The 13,521-nt window shown below is 47.2% G+C and overlaps 1 protein-coding gene across 1 annotated transcript in view; it reads left to right on the top strand.

Moving 5' to 3' along the window:
• COL6A3 (collagen type VI alpha 3 chain) overlaps positions 1-5,418 on the top strand; it is a 91,027-nt gene extending 85,609 nt beyond the window's left edge. The window contains exons 44-45 of the mRNA XM_059885240.1: positions 3,116-3,280; positions 4,617-5,418. Of these exons, the coding sequence (XP_059741223.1) occupies positions 3,116-3,280; positions 4,617-4,660 (209 nt within the window). The 3' untranslated portion in view covers positions 4,661-5,418. The remainder of the gene's footprint in view (positions 1-3,115; positions 3,281-4,616) is intronic.
• Positions 5,419-13,521: the final 8,103 nt, after the last annotated feature.

Here is a 13,521-nt window from a genome sequence, read left to right as displayed (position 1 = left end):
AGCATAAAAGTCTTATGAAATGATACTTTATTGGTTAAGACCTGAAACTACATTTAACATACAGCTACAAATACATTTAAAATAAAGTCAAAAATGCAGAAAATATTTCCTTGGTAATTCTGAGTCAGTAATCAAAATATAGACGTGGGAAAGTTTTATTTATTCCAGCCAGTTGTATCTGCTTCAGAGGTTTGGAAGCGCTTCACATCATGTCAACAGTGTCTGGTCCGAAGGCAATTAAACCTTCTTGTTTTGAAGCCATTAAACTAATAAGGAACATAATTGCACGTATTTATATCTGTACCATAAACACTTTCCACTCCTCTTAAGCCCCACAATTTTGCTTAAGAAAGTACTGAAATATTGATAACTTGCTGGCTTGGAAAATGTCAAAGATGATGCCTTTAAAAATGCTACTTTTAGACACTGTAGAAATCTCAACTGATAAAAGACAAGAATTTCCAATTTAACATGTTTTCAGTTTTAGATACCTTTTTCTAGTAATAAAACAATAGATACTCATTGTGAAGAATTCAGAACATACCGAAAAATGTTAGAATATAAAACCTCCCATTTTGATGCTTGAGAACCTACTGTGGATCTCCACTCAGTGCTCTGTGGTGACCTAAATGGGAAGGAAATTAAAAAAAAAAGAGATATATATAATCTATGGCTTCCCTGGTGGCTTAGATGGTAAAGGATCCACCTGCAATGCCAGAGACTTGGGTTTGATCCCTGGGTTGGGAAGATCCCCTGGAGAAAGGAAAGGCTACTCTACTGGAGTGAGTAGAGAAGAGGAAAGAGAAAAGGAAAGGCTACTCTACTGGCCTGGAGAATCCCATGGACTGTATAGTCTATGGGGTCACAAAGAGTCAGACACGACTGAGTGACTTTCACTTTCATACTTTTCAGGGTTTGATCTCTGGGTAGGAAGATCCCCTAGAGAAGGAAAGGGCTACCCACTCCAGTATACTTGCCCAGAAATCCCGTGGACAGAGCACCCTGGCAGGTGTCATGTCCATGGGGTTGCAAAAGAGTCAGACGCAACAAATATGTGTACTATAGTGGACTCACTTTGCTGTACAGTAGAAACTAACGCAACATTGCAGAGCAACTATACTCCGATACAATTTAATTTAAAGAAACGGAGAATCCCAGGATTTTGTCTTTAGATACTACTGAGGCCCATGTTAATTTATTTCTCTTGGTTCTTCAAGTGTCTGTGTGTCCAGAGTGGTCGTGTCCTGATAGCTCATTAGTAAACCTTACAGGTCTTGGCAGTGACTCCTGCTGGAATAAAGGATGTAGAATGCAAGAGCTGTGGTTTAGTGCTGGAGAGCAAAGGTGAAGATCAAAGGAAACTGGAAAAGCCAGTGGGTCAGGGAACACTGTCCTACTGCAGGGCTGCCTGCAGGCTGGGCATCCTCGGGTCTGCTTCAGAAAGCACAGTGCAGTAGGACCTAAAGAGAGAAACACGGTTGGCCAGGACGGGAATGCACTTTGAATAAACAACGTGGAACCGACCTGGGCCCCTGGGGGATGCTGTAGGGAAGAAAGAGGAGGGGATGAGGTGACCATTCGGCCAGGTTCCCACACTAATGGGGACCCACTGCTAAACAAGGGATGTGTGTTTGTGGCTGAATGGTCTTACTTTGCTCAGTCCCCTCTTTCCTTAAAACCAGGCCTTCTGCCCCAGTGCTAGCACTTATAAGAGGAGGAACATTGGTTTTGTGAGTTATCATCACTTTATCCCGGCCTCCTCAGGTCTTCAAAAAGCTCTGGGTAGCATTGCTGGCCTTCTGGGCCTCTGAAAAGTCTGCAACTCAGAGATGCTGTAATTGTGGGGCCACCTTCCTCCTGCAGGGGTGATAGCCTCCCCAAAGTCACCAGGCAGTGTCTTAGACCAATTCTGAGCTTCAATCCTGTGCCTGTAAGTCTGGTCCCTTGTGGCTGACCCAAGCTTTGGTTTTCTATCTGAAGACCCAGGTCTTTCCTTTAACTTCTTAGTATCAACCAGCATTTGCAGAAGCTCACCACCCCTGCCACCCCTGCAGCTGGGGAGAAGGCCCCCAGAGATGTGAGCCTGGTGTGTGTGTGTGTGTGGAGAGGGGAGCAGTGATTCACACATGTAGTTACATAAACAAGTAGCGTTGTCCACTCCACGGGCTTTGTTTTACGTTTCTCAAATTTTCCACGAGCTTTGTTTTACGTTTCTCAAATTTTCAGATAACAGTTGATATTAATATTAATGCGTCTCTCTCCCAGCCCGATCTAGAGTTTGCCAAAAAAACTCTGTAAACAGAAGTTTTACTGTGTGTGAACTGTAGACTTTTCTCTCCAGGCATGGTGGAAAATGTAGCTTTCACTCTGCAGCTGGGCTGTATCAGAAGCATGCATTTAAAATGCATTCAAAACATAAAAGACTTCCTTAACTGGCAAAAGAATGCTTCTCTGTCTTCAAAATAGCTTTACTAGGTGACATTTTCGCTGTTGTGAGTTTTACATCAGTGTTAGCACTTCTTTTGGCTTGTAAACTTTGGCTGGTCACAAAGTTAGTAGCTACACACACACTTGTATGCATATACGCACATACTCATAAAGGATTTTCTTTTCCCACTTTGACTTTTGTTTTTCATCAACTTGGCTTGTAGTGAAATGGAGAGTCTTGTTTTTGAACAATGTTCTGACAGAATTTAATTGCTATTTTGCCAAGGAGTAGAAAACTCCAAGGTTTTAAAATTTAAGTTGCTTCTCTGGGGGTTGAGCATTGAAAGAAATGTAGACTAACTGACTCAGTGATTGGAAAGGGGAAAACAAGTTCATTTCATCTGAAATCATCCGATAATAGTTGCCAACATTTGAGATTCCAAGTACAGTCTGTGAAGCCCTTTTATTGATAGGACTGTATTTATTGCTCTCGAAGCTGTAGGTGATTATTATGTCCCCCTGACAGTATGGATATCGAGGCTCTGGGGGGTAAAGGAATTTTTCCTTCTGGAAACGCTTCTGCTTTCTTTCTCTGACAGCACTGAGATTAGACCTTCAGCTCCTCCTGCGAGGAGCAGAGTCACTTACACATCCGCATTAATCATCTTTCCCCATCTTGTTCCTCAAGATATATGTAAGTTGCCAAAGGACGGCGGAACTTGCAGAGAGTTTGTATTAAAGTGGTACTATGATTCCGTAACTGAAAACTGCGCCCGATTCTGGTATGGAGGCTGCGGTGGAAACGAAAACAGATTTAATTCGCAGGATGAATGTGAAAAGGTTTGCCCTCCTGGTAAGTGATTCTGATCTTGTGTTCGTGGTTTTTGTAGATAAAGGATCCAGGCCAAGCATTCATCTTTTAAAGATGTTTAATGATAATGATGCTGATAGATTTGAAAAAGAAGGTAAACTGGATTTTCGGATGAGGAAGTTGTACAAATAAAATACATAGTATTCATTTTCTGAGTTATTATTATCTCCTAAAAGCGTTTTTGCCAATGAGGAAACATGGCTAACCACTCCTCACCCTTTGGAAATATTCCTAAGCTGCTGGGACTTCCCTGGCAGTCCCGTGGTTAAGACTCCATGCTTCCACTGCAGAGGCTGTGGGTTCAACCCCTGTTTGGGGAACTGAGATCCCACATGCCACCCTGGTGGCTAAAAAAAAAAAAAAGAAATATTACTAGGTTTCTGGTATTCATAAATATTGTAACAGAAATGATTATTGGGAAAATAATGTAATGAAAAATTAATAATAGCCTCTATATAGTCTGTGTGCCAAGTCGCTTCAGTCGTGTCTGACTCTGTGTGACGCTATGGACTGGAGCCCACCAGGCTCCTCTGTCCATGGGATTCTCCAGGCAAAAGTACTGGAGTGCATTGCCGTGCCCTCCTCCAGGGGATTTTCCCGACCCAGGGATGGAACCCACGTCTCTTACATCCTGGTATTGACAGGCAGGTTCTTTTCCACTAGTGCCATCTGGAAGCGCCTATACATATAGTCTGCGCTAAGTCCCTTCAGTCATGTATGACTCTCTGCGGCCCCATGGACTGCAGCCCACCAGGCTCCTCTGTCCATGAGATTCTCCAGGCAAGAATACTGGAGCGGGTTGCCGTGCCCTCCTCCAGGGAATCTTCCCGACCCGGGGATCAAACCTGGGTCTCTTTTGTCTCCTGAACTGGCAGGCGGGTTCTTTACCACTAGCACCACCGGGGGAGGCTCTGTATAGTCTATTCATCTTTAGATAATCCTGCTTCCTCTAAATAATAAAGTTGACAGCAAGGCCATCTGATAGCTCTATCGTGTTAGGCAAGTTGATTGATAATAAAGTCACAACAACTACACAGGGAGTCTGGGGCCAGCGCCGAACGGGAGTGTTGGATTTGCTTAACGGCCAGGCGGGTGATACCAGGAGATAGAAAGGGCTCAGAGGACACAGAGAACCCCGAAGTCCAAGCTAGGAAACTCCAGGGAGCCGTTGAAGGAAACGAGCTGACGAGTGAGATTGATGGTGAAAGCCAGAGGCCATGGACCATTTTCATGAGAAACACGATATTCTTGCGGGTCAATCATGTGACTTTCCCCCCTCTTCTGCCCTTCCATCCTCACCCCCTCCCCACCCCTCCAGTGCCCATCAAGCAGCCCGGAGTTATCGCCGCGATGGGGACCTAGGCGTGGCCGACCAGCGACACATACCTCTTGAAGAAGAAGGAGTCAGCCATCGCCGTTGTCTTTGTAGGAGCTCTGGGTGTAGATTCCCTCGCACTGTACCGTCTCATGCTTTGATTTACACCCGGACTTGGGAGGAAGCCTCTGCCGCGTAACCTATCAATATGGTGCTACATGTGTCTGTGGACCTGACCCTCTTCGTCTCCGGGCGATTCCATCGTACACCCTGAACGTTAAGTAACCCACTGCTGGCGTTTATGTGAACGTTCCCGTAGACTCAACTTCCCTCTGGAGTTTCACGTTATGCCTCTTTCAGGCAAGTGTAAGATCTAGAAAATAAGCCCCTGACTTCACAGCTACCCTGTATACTTCTGCTTGGTTCGTTTTCTCGCCTCTTTATTAAGCATGACTTTAGATGGAAAGCCTGTGTATGGAGAAGAAACAAGAATCCAGCTTTTTCATCCCCCCCGCCCCCAATCTCCTGAAGTAGATTTCAAGCTGATTTTCTTTTTCTAAAGCTTCTAACAAACTAGTTAGAAGGAAGCAAAATCCCTTAACCTTGGCGCACTGTTGTGGGACCAACGCCTTAATTAAAGAATGAAAAGAAAGTCACGATAGAGAAGATTTGTTGGCGTTCCTCTAATGTGTGTGTGTTAAAAAAAAAAAATTTTTTTTTTGTGCGGGGGGGGGTTAATTTTAATTTTAAAATTTTTAGGAAATTTATACAAAGAAACTTTTTAATAAAGTATATTGAAAGTGTGGGTTTGGCGTTCTTGGTTGCGTTGTTTCTATATAGCATCTGTCGTCAGAATCTCCCCAGGCCGGGAGAACTGGGCCCTGTCCAGGTGCATAGTCTTGCACACCACCCTCTGATGTCCAGTGAAGGGCAAAGGTGCTCTATCTGACAGAGCGTGGGAGACCCGGGGGGTCCAGCCCACCTGCCCTCCAGCGCTCCATGACCAGGTGGATCACAGTCTTTGCTTAGGGCCCCTGGAGTCTCCCTGGCCTGGCCTTCACGCCCCACTCTGACTTGTAGCTGTGTCCCAGAGACGTGGCCTCCCCCACTGCCTCTTTGATAACCGTTTCATGGGGGCTCTGTTTGCTTCCATCCAGAGGCTGAGAAGTGGGAGGCCTCTGGCCCAGGACTCCCCAGCCCCTTTCCGGAGTCTTAGACAGACCATAAAGTATCTTTTTCCTTTAAAGACCCCCTTTCTCTTTCCTTCAGAAATAACACAAGAAACAAAGAAATACATATTTAGGCGTTACCTCAATTCCACTTAGGAAGGAAAGCGAATTTCTGTGATGAAGTACAAGGACCCAGGCAAGGGCCTTTGGTAGAGCTCCTTGGGTGGGGACAGAACTGCTTTATGTAAGACGGGGGACGGTCTGTCAGTTACTCTGTTGATGGAGGTGAGAGAGGACGAGTCAGCGCTTGTCACGAGCCACGGAGATGGGTGGGGAGAGACTGGGTGGTCACAAAGACCCCTCACTCCTTGTGATTTCCACCCAGATCTTTAGGTGCAATTTCTAAATTCACCAACGCACTCAAAGCGACCACATTTGCCTAGCACCTGGAGGAAGAACTGAGTTTTGTCCCTGAGTACATCTGCCAGAGCAGGTAGACCAAGAGTCAGGGATGGAGGGGAGGACCATGTGGACAGAGGAGAGCCCTGCTGGAATCTGCAGGAATTCGGGGGAGGACTTGGCACTTCACAATCCATGACTCTGGGGATTTGAGTTTACCTGCAACTTGCTGGGGCAGAGAGCCCAGGTGACCATCAAGGCAACTTTGGGGGCGATTGCAAAGCTTTGAGGACTCCCAAGAAGCTCTCATGGTTGGGGGGGGCCCTGGACCACCCCTGCCCTCTAGGGCACACTGCCTGCCTCCCCATCTTTGTAAGGCCCTCCATCCTCTCCCAGTTGTGGAGTCTGGAAGTCCAAAATCAAGGTGTTGACAGGGCCGTGCTGCCTCAGAAGCCCACAGCGCAATCCTTCCTTGCTTTTTCCTACTTTCTGGTGACTCCTTGGTTTGTAGGCACGTGAGTCCCATCTCTGCCTCTGTCCTCACATGGCCATCTTCTTATAAAGACGCCAGTTACGTGGGACTAGCACGTGTGTGTGCTAGGTTGCTTCAGTTGTGTCTGACTCTTTGCCACCCTATGGACTCTAGCCTGCCAGATCCTCTGTCTGCGGGATCTTCCAGGCAAGAATACTAGAGTTGGTTGCCTTTTCCTTCTGAGATCTTCCTGACCCTGGACCTGAACCCGGGTCTCTTAGCGTCTCCTGCATTGGCAGGCGGGTTTTTACCACTAGCACCACCTGGTAAACCCACACGAGACCAGGGTGTATAGCCTCATCTCACCTAACTATATCTGCAATGGCCCTATTTCCAGATAAGGTCAGATCCTGAGGTCCTGAGGGTTAGGACCTCAGCATATCTTTTTTTGGAGGGTGGAAAGAAAGACAGTGAAGTCGCTCAGTCGTGTCCGGCTTTTTGCGACCCCATGGAATGTAACCCACCAGGCTCCTCCATCCATGGAATTTTCTAGGCAAGAATACTGGAGTGGGTTGCCATTTCCTTCTTCAGGGGATCTTCTCGACCCAGGGATTGAACTTGGGTCTCCCGCATTGCGGGTAGGTGCTTTACCATCTGGTGGATGGCTGGGGGACACAATTTAAGCCATCTCACATCCCACAGAGGTGGGCTCCAATTCCAGCTCCCACCTCTGATGTAGAGGCCCTGCCAACAGGAGGGCAGCAGCTGCAGTGAAGAGTGAGTCTTGTTTCTTATCAGAGTGAGTCAGTTTCTTATCAGCCCTGGCTACTGAAACAGTGGCTGCGGGATCCTCAGGCCACTCCTATTCATTGCACACTCGCATCCCGGATGCTGCTCAGAGCCTTTCCCCTGTGGTCCAGCGCTGGCTGGTCACCTGGCCCCAGTGACCGGAGCGGAGAAGCCCTCGGCTTGTTTCCGCCCCACTTCCTCTTTACTCTCCACACTGGAGGGGTTTTCTGGGCTGGAGCTCTGTCCTGGGCTCCAGAGGTGAACTTCCCTGTTGGTCTCTGTTGTTCTCTCTCACCATTCCCCCCCACCCTGGTCTCCCTTCTGCTGTGGGGTCCCCTGCTGACTCTGTCTTGGGGTATAGGTTGTCAGTTCTCTGGAGGAAGCTGGGGAGCCCGCTCCTGGGCAGTCTGGCTTCTGTGAACCTCCTCTTCCTCCCCCACAACCCCCTCCTGGGGATCACCTTCCCCACAGACCCTCAGCACTGGTGTCTTTAAGCAGGAATGAAACCTCCTGACGAGCAGTGGCAGCCAGGTGGCTTGGGTCCAGCCAGATTTTCAGGTCACTTAATCTACAAGAGATTTGCATGACCTTGCCACACTGACTGCCACATCCTTCCTTTCATTCAGCCAGGGGTCAGGGTCCTAGGGCCCAGAGGTCCGGCCCATGGTCAGTTGAGATCTGGTCTCTGGCCCCTGACTTGGTGGTGGTGGAAAGGAATGATCAGACCCTGGTATCCAGCCCTGGGTGTTTCTCTTAGGGCTTTTGGATGGGAGCTGGTCCCCATCAGCAGGGATGGGGCTGGTCCCTGTGGACAGGTGGATGTCCTTTCCCGATGCCACTGAAGTGGGTCCCTTCCTTCCCGCCCCGCCCCCAGGAGGTGAAGGAAGAGCACGATGTCTTCATAAGCACATTGTTGTCCCCGAAAGGCCCCTGACCCCTCCCCTGGCCCTCATCTATGCCATCAGCGACTGGGGCTACCCTGCAGTCGCTCTGAGCGGGGCCCCCAGCCATCAACTCTGGGAAACAGGGTCCACCGGGCACTTGACACCAGCCTCTTGCAGGAACCTGAGGAGTGAAGCGCTCTGAGCCCCAGACCCCTAGTGCAGGCTGAACACTGCTCCGCCCACACCCCTGGATGTCCCAGGAGTGAGCCTTGGCACCCCAAGTCACCCCACGAGTGTGTGAGCTGGCATCAGCACGCGTTAGTGGCAGGCTCCTTGAGGGGACGGGAGAAAGCTCGTCACGTGTCCATGGTTTGACTTCACAGGCACGCTCTTGAACAAGTTGCCTTAGCCCCAGAGTTCTCCTCCCCCAGCCACCACTGCAAGTCTCCCCTCCCCTTCCCTCCTCCAGCTGCTTAAAATCCCCTCCACCCTCACAGCGGTTTTCAGATCTTCCTCTTGGTGGGAAGGAATGCTTAGACCGAGAAAAGCAAAACCCGAGAGACGGCGGAGTGGTGGACCTCTTGTTTCCTGCACGGTACACATGGGGTCTGTTCACCCATCGCATTAAAAACAATCAACTTTACATAAGGTAAAATGCATCCCCTTCTGTGTGTGGCTTGATGAGTTCTCACAAACGAGTGCACGCAGGCAACCCTCACCACGTGCATGGTGGTCATTACTCCCACAATCCCACCCGGCAGCATGTATGTGTAAATGAACAGCAGTTAAAGTGTTCCTGACTTTTCTCCCAGTAAATTTGCAAGTAGAGATTTATCCCAAGGAAACTGTCAGAGATGCACAAAAATTTATGTTCGAGGATATGGCATTAGGTGCAATGACAAAAATGTATTAGAGATTATCAAAATGGCCAAGAAGAAAAGGATGCTTAATCAACAAAAGAAAAATACAGCCATTAAATATGTCGTAATGCAGGTAAATGGTCCTTGCAATTAATCAATTGATGTATATGATACAATGTTAAAAAATATAAAGATCTGTATATTTAATATGATACTTTCATATACATGTGTACGTGCACACATGTGTACTTCTCTTTGGTGAGAAAAAAATAAAAAATACAACAAAATTTAAGCAGTGGTTATTTCTGGCGTGGCGATTTAATGTTCTTTAAATGTTTCTACACTTAAATTTTTTTCTAAAATAAACATGTATTACTCTTATCAAGCAGTTATTTTAAAATGGAAGATATTTTTATATACAAATGACACTATTTGAAAATTTTAATTGTTTTATAATCTGTGTTGTATGGACGTCCTTAACCACCTATCATCATTCTTTCTTTTGTTCCATAAGTGCTTACTGAACGTGTATCATGTGCTAGACCAGGTCTAGGCACTAGAAATGCAATTCTGTTGGAACTGACCTAGTTGGGGGAACCAGACAATACAAATGCAGCTATAAAATGTGAGGAGGTGGGAAGAGAGGAGGAGAAAAATAGCCATGGCCACCTTTCCGATTCCCGTGGTGCCATTAGCATGTAGGGATGCCCAGGAAGAGAAAACGTGGTCTTTGGGAGAGCTTAAATCAGGCCGCACACATCACTGCAGCCACACCTCACACTCACACCAGGGACGCTCAGATGTGCAGAATCAGGCCCAGCTGGAGGGAGAGCTGCCGTCCTGGGGACCCCATTCAGCCACCAGATGTGTGCCCTACTCAGCTGTGGCACTTTCCCTTCCCAACGTCCAGACCTCATCTTGAAGCTGCATTTTACCCCAAAATTAGTTATAAAAAGAAGTAGAACAATCATGAATGGGTTCAGTTATCCCAGATTTTCAGTCTCACATGAAGATCCCATTTTCACATAATTCTGCCTTGTTAGTGGAGACAATTAGCTAATTAATTCATATGACAGCTGAGCATATTGTATGTGTTCCTCTGGGCTTTTAGGGTGAAGTAGAGAACAGACCAGACAGGATCCCTCACCACACAGGGCTTATGTCCTCCTGGCGGGAGACACACAGAATGCAAGGACCAAGATGAAGAAGGATCAGTTCAGCTCAGTCACTCAGTCGTGTCCGACTCTTTGCGACCCCATGGACTGCAGCACGCCAGGCCTCCCTGTCCATCAACTCCCAGAGCTTACTCAAACTCATGTCCATTGAATGGGTGATGCCATCTAACCATCTCATCCTCTGTTGTCCCCTTCTCCTCCTGCCCTCAATCTTTCCCAGCATCAGGGTCTTTTCCAATGAATCAGTTCTTTATATCAGGTGGCCAAAGTATTGGAGTTTCAGCTTCAGCATCAGTCCTGCCAATGAATATTCAGGACTGATTTCCTTTAGGATGTGAAATTTTGTTGCTGAACCACAAAAGATGCTGGGATTCTTGGCCTCCGGAGGAGAAGAATTCATTCAGTCAGGGGCCAGAGATGAGGCTTGATCACTCAGAGCTTTTGTGTCATAAAGTTTTATTAAAGTATAAAAGATATAGAGAAAGCTTCTGACATAATCAGAAGGGGGCAGAAAGAGTGCCCCATTGCTAGTGTTAGTAGTGGAGTTATATACCTTTTAATTAGCTATTACAATGAATCTACCAGACCACCTGACCTGCCTCTTGAGAAATCTGTATGCAGGTCAGGAAGCAACAGTTAGAACTGGACATGGAACAAGACTGGTTCCAAATAGGAAAAGGAGTACATCAAGGCTGTATATTGTCACCGTGCTTATTTAACTTCTATGCAGAGTACATCATGAGAAACCCTGGGCTGGAAGAAGCACAAGCTGGAATCAAGATTGCTGGGAGAAATATCAATAACCTCAGATATGCAGATGACACCACCCTTATGGGAGAAAGTGAAGAGGAACTCAAAAGCCTCTTGATGAAAGTGAAAGTGGAGAGTGAAAAAGTTGGCTTAAAGCTCAACATTCAGAAAACGAAGATCATGGCATCTGATCCCATCACTTCATGGGAAATAGATGGGGAAACAGTGGAAACAGTGTCAGACTTTATTTTTGGGGGCTCCCAAATCACTGCAGATGGTGACTGCAGCCATGAAATTAAAAGACACTTACTCCTTGGAAGGAAAGTTATGACCTACCTAGATAGCATATTCAAAAGCAGAAACATTACTTTGCCAACAAAGGTCCATCTAGTCAAGGCTATGGTTTTTCCAGTGGTCATGTATGGATGTGAGAGTTGGACTGTGAAGAAAGCTGAGTGCCAAAGAATTGATGCGTTTGAACTGTGGTGTTGGAGAAGACTCTTGAGAGTCCCTTGGACTGCAAGGAGATCCAACCAGTCCATTCTAAAGAGATCAGTCCTGGGTGTTCATTGGAAGGACTGATGCTAAAGCTGAAACTCCAATATTTTGGCCACCTCATGAGAAGAGTTGACTCATTGGAAAAGACTCTGATGCTGGGAGGGATTGGGGGCAGGAGAAGGGGACGACAGAGGATGAGATGGCTAGACGGCATCACCGACTTGATGCACATGAGTTTGAGTGAACTCCCAGAGTTGGTGTTGGACAGGGAGGCCTGGCGTGCTGCAGTTCATGGGGTCGCAAAGAGTCAGACACGACTGAGCGACTGAACTGAACTGAATCCTTAGTACAGAGTTTAAACTGAGTTGTTTGTTGTGTAATCATCAGTTCCAGGCTTAAAGATAAAAACGTTTTATGTGACTAAGGAATGTAGAGGGAAAAAAAAATGTTTGTCCTTTCCTCCTCCTCGAGAATTCCAGACCCCTCTCTCCTTGGGGACCCCCGGACTTCTTATCAACCTGCCTAAGAATTGACTCTCAGATGGACTGCTTAGATCTCCTTGCAGTCCAAAGGACTCTCAAGAGTCATCTCCAATGCTGCAGTTCACGGGCATCAATTCTTCAGCACTCAGCTTTCCTTATGAAGATGTATATGCAGAATCTAAAACAAATGATACAAGTGAACTTATCTACAAAACAGACATAGAGTCAGATATGTAAAAACCATCTGGTTACCAGAGAGTGAACGGGGGATGGGCTGGGAGACTGGTATTGACATACACACGAATGTATATAAAATAGGTAAATTATAAGGACCTACTGTATAGCACAGGGAACTCTACTCATTGGGAAAAGAATCTAAAAAAGTGGATGTATGCATATGTGTAACTGATTAACTTAGGTGTTCAGCAGAAACCAGTGCAACATTTTAAATCAACTATATTCCAATGAATATTTTTTAAAAAAGAAGCAAAACGTGGACTTGATTTTGCAGGAGGTGACCAGGCTGTGGGGCAGGAGGCAGGTAGTGCTGTGCTGGGGTGGCTGCCATGTTTCAGGAGTGGGAACACCATGGGCCTCATTGAGAAGTAGACGGAAAAACACCTGACAGCCAAGGGGGTAACTGAGGAGAGAGTTTGGGGCAGGCAGGGCTGTGAGAGCAAAGGGTGTGCATCAGATGGAGGAGAATGCCATGAGCTGGGCTGTGTTGCATGAGAGCAAGGGGCTGGGGGACCCTTGGGAGCCCAGATCACCCGACTAGTGACATGGAGCCATTGTTCAGCAGCTCCATCCAGGGACTGACAGCAAGGTCCTTGACCTCTACAGGATCCACTGGTTGCCATGTGTAGACCAGACATGAGGTCAATGAGGGGCTGACACCAGTGATGGGGTGGCGACATTGTGGTGAGGCTGCGGCAGAAATTCACATGAGAGGCGGTGGTGACAAGGACCGAGCAACAGCAGACAGAATGAAGGGGGAACTCCAGAGACACTGATCTAAAATACGAAAGAATTGATAGTGGCGTGGAACTACAACCAGCCCCCCGCTGTTAGATCATCCGTCCTGACTTTGGTTCAGCAAAGTGTGGTCCCAGCTGCAGGACTTCTGCCTGGAGACAGATGTGGACCTCTTTCTGAAAACCGTTCTTTGCCAGACTGTACCGTGGACTCCAGCCTCACTCCTGAGCTGTGCCCCTGATTCAAGTGTCTACCTAGTGCTTTCTGGGGCAGCTGCAGACAACCTCCAGCCTGGCTGTGTGGATGGAGGTGGCTCGCCGTGAAAGAGCACCTGTTTAGAATTTTGTGAGCAAGAACTAAACTTCGACTGGAGTGATGTGCTGAGGTTTGGGGCTGTTCTAGAAGACAGTACAGTCTTAATGAACACAATTGACTTCTGTCCAGCAGCAGCTATG

Source organism: Bos taurus, chromosome 3 (genome assembly GCF_002263795.3).
Source record: "Bos taurus isolate L1 Dominette 01449 registration number 42190680 breed Hereford chromosome 3, ARS-UCD2.0, whole genome shotgun sequence".
NCBI classification, from domain to species: domain Eukaryota; kingdom Metazoa; phylum Chordata; class Mammalia; order Artiodactyla; family Bovidae; genus Bos; species Bos taurus.
The sequence above is the reverse complement of the archived record's forward strand: the minus strand, read 5'-3'. Positions and strand labels throughout refer to the sequence as shown.